Genomic DNA, 4,178 nt, shown 5'->3' on the forward strand with positions numbered 1-4,178 from the left:
TTAAGGAAAAGACAAGGCCAGAGACAGGGATGTGTTGGTGTCCCCGACAACCTCCATCCCCGGCCTGACCCATTTCTATACAAGGTCTGCTCTCCCCAGCTGCCATCCCCGTGAATATTCTGCCGCCCCTATGAGGATTCCTCTAGGCGGGCGGCAGTGAAGCAGTGCATTCTCAGGCCTTGAGCTCAGCGGGCAGGAATGTGGCTGATAAATCAGAGATAAACCCCCACCGAGGGGAAGGGCAGGCGGAAGACGGCCCAAGATAAAAGGCCGAGTCGCAGAGGAACCAGGAGAGCAGTGGGCAGTGAGAAGCCGGAACAGCAGGAGCTTACAGACCGGACAGCTTCAGCCCCAGCCCGTCCTCCCTGCATTATGGGTCCCCAGACAGCCCTGCCCTGGACAATTCTGCTCCTGTTTTTCCTGCACTTGTTACTGGCGGGAGGTCTATCTCACCCCCTTGTTGGGCCCGACCAGGACCAGGCTTCGGATCAACTGGGGACACAGGTGAGCACTGCAGGGACTGCGTGAACCCGGCCTGCGGGAGGGCTTGGGCAGGGGCAGTTACAGGGTTCCTGCTTCCCATCCCGGGAGGACCCCCATCGCCTTGGGAAGTCACGACAGCCTAATTAGAAAGCAGCAAGATTTGGACCCCTTCTGAGTACCAGCAAGGGTGGTTGAGCCCAGGGCTTCTGCACCCCGCTCAGGAGCTGCTGCATCCTCCTGGGGACAAGGTCTCAGAGACACAAGCAGAGCAGAAGATCCCAGGCCAGCTCCTACAGGACGGAGACACCGCCAAGAGCAGCCTCCGGGCTTTTAGGGGCCTCCAGACACCCAGGGTGATGCGAGGCTCAGGTTGCTTTGGGAAAAGGATCGACCGGATTGGTTCTGTCAGTGACGTGGACTGCAGAGGTAAAAGCCCCCCCATCGCCCCGCCTGTCCACCTGCCCCCAACAGAGTCACCTCAGGGAGTGGGCATCGTTCCTTCCAGGACCAGAGTCCTCTCGGGCCTTCCCTCCATGCCCTGCCTTGACACAAAGGGGCAGACACTTGGAAGGGTGGAGCAGGGACAGCCCTAAGTACTGTTCCTCCTGGCTCCCCGCAGGCTGCCAGGGCAGGGTCCTCAGGGTAACCGCGCGGTGTCCCTGAGAGATGGGATATTCCAAGAGCCTCAAATGTAAAGACCAGCTGAGGACTCTGGGTGGGGAAGGGAGTGTGTTAGGGTGCAGGGAAGCTCAGGTCCTGCCTCAGTTTCTCCGCTAAGGCCATCATCACCCTATCTCTTCTCCCCACAGTGCAGAGGCGGCCTTAGGAGGAAACCTTGGCCATGGGCATCTACTTCTGATTCCTCAAGGGCTCTGTACCCAGCCTCATGGTCTTCTTTGACTTCTATTTATTAACTTATTGTGATTTTATATACTTGATTCTTTTCTACAAAATAGCTTCTCACCTGTGAGCAAATACTTTCCACAATGAAATAAAATCAACAATACAGCACTCTCTTTGGAAGTAGATTTGTCTCTGTGCAATCAAAACAATCCTTCATCTTGAGGAAAAAAAACAAAACAAAACAAAAGTGAAACACAGATCGCAAAACCTTGTGTTTTTTTGAAGGTCCCAAAGGTGCCTTAATGGTGGGGTGAGGTGTGGCCTCAAGGCCTGGCCCAGTTGGGTGTCTGGGGCTCCTTTCCTTTGGAGGTTTTGATGCCCTGGTGTCTGTCACACCTCGGCACTCGGGCACAGAAATTACTTCCCAAAGTGGGCACTTTTTTCCTTCCTGGGACTAGAACCTGGAGGGTGTGTGCCACTGTGTTAATCCTGCCAAACTTCCCTTCCCCTGCCACCACCATTAGAGCAATCTCCCCGAGGTTACTGTTTGCAGAGCCTAAAATGTCAGCCAGTGAACTCTCCCTTGGCTCCCTTGTACCCCTGGTGCAGGTGAGCCCTCTGTCCCACTTGAAACCTGCAGTTCCTGTGCCCAAGCTGGGTGGCGCACACCTGCAATCCCTGAGCAGGAGGAGCCCCGAAAGTTTGAAGCCTGCCTGGGCTACATAGTGAGTTGAAGGCCAACCTGGACTGTACTGGAAGGCCTTGTCTAAAAAAACCCAACCCACCAACCGACCCACAAAAAACAAAACCTGCAATTCCTGATGTCACCCTGAAAGGAGCTTTCAAACCCCCAACCCACAAGGTTACAGGGACCTGGTGGGAGACTCTCGTTACCTCTCAGCTTCTGGTTGGGGTGGCCAAGGCCCAGAGAGTTCCTGTGACTCCACCCAGCCTTTTCCAAGCCAGTGATTCAGGCATGCTGAGGGGAGAGTGGGCTGTGTTCTCCCAAGAGTCACTGGGTTCCACATTTGGGGCCAAGACCAGGGTGTAGCTCAGTGGTAGAGGGCTTGTAGAGCATGCACAAGGCCCTGAGTGTGAGCTCCAGCTCAGTAAGAAAAAAAACTTTAGGGCCCCACATTCAGGCAATGGGGACAGCATGCCCCCACCCCGCAGTGAATCCAGTGAACCCCCCAGCTCAGCCCTGCTCACGCACAAAGTCAGCTGGTAGAACTTGGATGTGCACTGCCTTCTGAAGGTCCAGGAAAGACGGCCAGGACGCTCTGTGGGGTCCCACACCTGACTTCCAGGGGCCAAGTTCCTAAGGGGCCGTCCCCACCCACAGACGCCCCCAGGGGGGGCCCTGGCCCTACTCCCTGGCTTCCAGTGCAGCTGCCTGGTGTCCTGTGTCCTGTGTCGCCCTGGTCTTTCCAGGCAGCCGCCTCTGTGAAAACGGCTGTGGAGGCTTGGTTCTCAGCTCAGAACTGGCCAGCTGCTTGTCGGGGCCAAGGTGGCCTGGCCAGGCTGAGAGCAGTGTTAGGGGGATCCGGACAGCACAGGGCTCGAATGCAGCATCACAGGCCAGCAGCTCTGCACCTGCCTCTCCAGGAATGCTGAGCGCCCCCCTGCAGCAGTTCTAATCTCTGAGCTGATCTCCGGGCAAGGAAACAAAGGCTCCTCTTCCTTTAGGGCCCAAGCTAAAACAGCCAGGAGCTTGGTCACCTGGCCCTCTCTGTCTGTGAGTTTTCATCCACTGATCCTATCTTTTTGTTGTTGTTGTTGTTGTTGTTGTTGTTGTTGTTGTTGGTACAAAGGCTCCTCTTCCTTTAGGGCCCAAGCTAAAACAGCCAGGAGCTTGGTCACCTGGCCCTCTCTGTCTGGGAGTTTTCATCCACTGATCCTATCTTTTTGTTGTTGTTGTTGTTGTTCTTGTTGTTGTTGTTGTTGTTGTTTTGGCTTTTGAGGCAGAGATTCTCTATGTAGTTCAGGCTGGCCTTGAACTCACTGTGTAGCACAGGCTGGCTTCCAACTCTTGGGGATCCTCCTGCCTCAGCCTCCTAAAAACTGAGATTAGAGGCATGTACCACCCCACAAGGCATGGAACATTTCTAAAACTGAACTCCCTGTCTGCCTCACCGCTTTCTCCTGCCCTTCTGTCTCCAATGCTGTGTGGGTGTGCCAGCCTTCCTCCCTTCCCACAGCCCAGGCTCTGGCATCTGAAGGGCTGCAGGCTCCCCTGGTCAGGTGGGAAGTACTGGGACTTGGTGCCAGCTAGGAGCAGCTCCCACAATATCTGGCAGCAGCAGTCAGAAGGACCTGAGTTCCATGTCAGCCACAGGGGTAAGCTTGAAGGCAGATCCGTCCCTGGGCTGGCCTTGGGGTGACCGAAGCTCCAGCCACCATCTTCACTGCAGCTGATGGGAGCCTTAAGTGGGAACACCTCAACCACCAGGCTGGCCTCGAACTCGAGATGAGCCCCCTGGATTATAGGCTGTGCCACCACGCTTGGCTCCATGGCTCCTTAGCAGGTGAATTTTGCCTTGGGCTTTGTTTTTTGTTTTTTTTTTTTTTTGAGACAGGGTCTCACTAGGTAGTCAAGACTGACCTGGAACTCACTATGTAGCCCAGGCTGGTCTCGAACTCACAATGATCCGCCTGCCTTAGCCTCCTGAGTGCTGGAATTATAGGCATGCACCACCATGCCCAGCTGTCTTTGTTTATTTGTTATTGTTGTTGTTGTTTTTGCTTTGTTTTGGTGCCAGGGGTCGAGCTCAGGACCTTGCACTTGTGAGTCAGGCACAGTGCCACTGAGCTAAATCCCCAGCCCAAAAGACTTCTAGATTTTTTTTTTTTTT

At 54.8% G+C, this 4,178-nt stretch overlaps 1 protein-coding gene across 1 annotated transcript; it reads left to right on the forward strand.

Moving 5' to 3' along the window:
• Window positions 1–1,489, forward strand: Nppb (natriuretic peptide B). Its single transcript, XM_019208022.2, has 3 exons — window positions 1–504; window positions 705–909; window positions 1,293–1,489. The coding sequence occupies exons 1-3, from the start codon at window positions 373–375 to the stop codon at window positions 1,307–1,309; spliced, it is 354 nt and encodes a 117-aa protein (XP_019063567.1). The 5' UTR covers window positions 1–372; the 3' UTR covers window positions 1,310–1,489.
• The last annotated feature ends 2,689 nt before the right edge of the window (window positions 1,490–4,178 follow it).

The sequence above is a fragment of the Fukomys damarensis genome, unplaced genomic scaffold (genome assembly GCF_012274545.1).
Source record: "Fukomys damarensis isolate Sample0158 unplaced genomic scaffold, DMR_v1.0_HiC HiC_scaffold_23, whole genome shotgun sequence".
Taxonomy (NCBI): domain Eukaryota; kingdom Metazoa; phylum Chordata; class Mammalia; order Rodentia; family Bathyergidae; genus Fukomys; species Fukomys damarensis.

Excerpts from the sequence above, each read along its gene's own strand:
- Nppb (XM_019208022.2), top strand. The coding sequence starts at position 373 with ATGGGTCCCCAGACAGCCCTGCCCTGGACAATTCTGCTCCTGTTTTTC. Across the intron at positions 505-704 it reads CGGATCAACTGGGGACACAG|GAGCTGCTGCATCCTCCTGG; the intron begins GTGAGCACTGCA and ends CACCCCGCTCAG.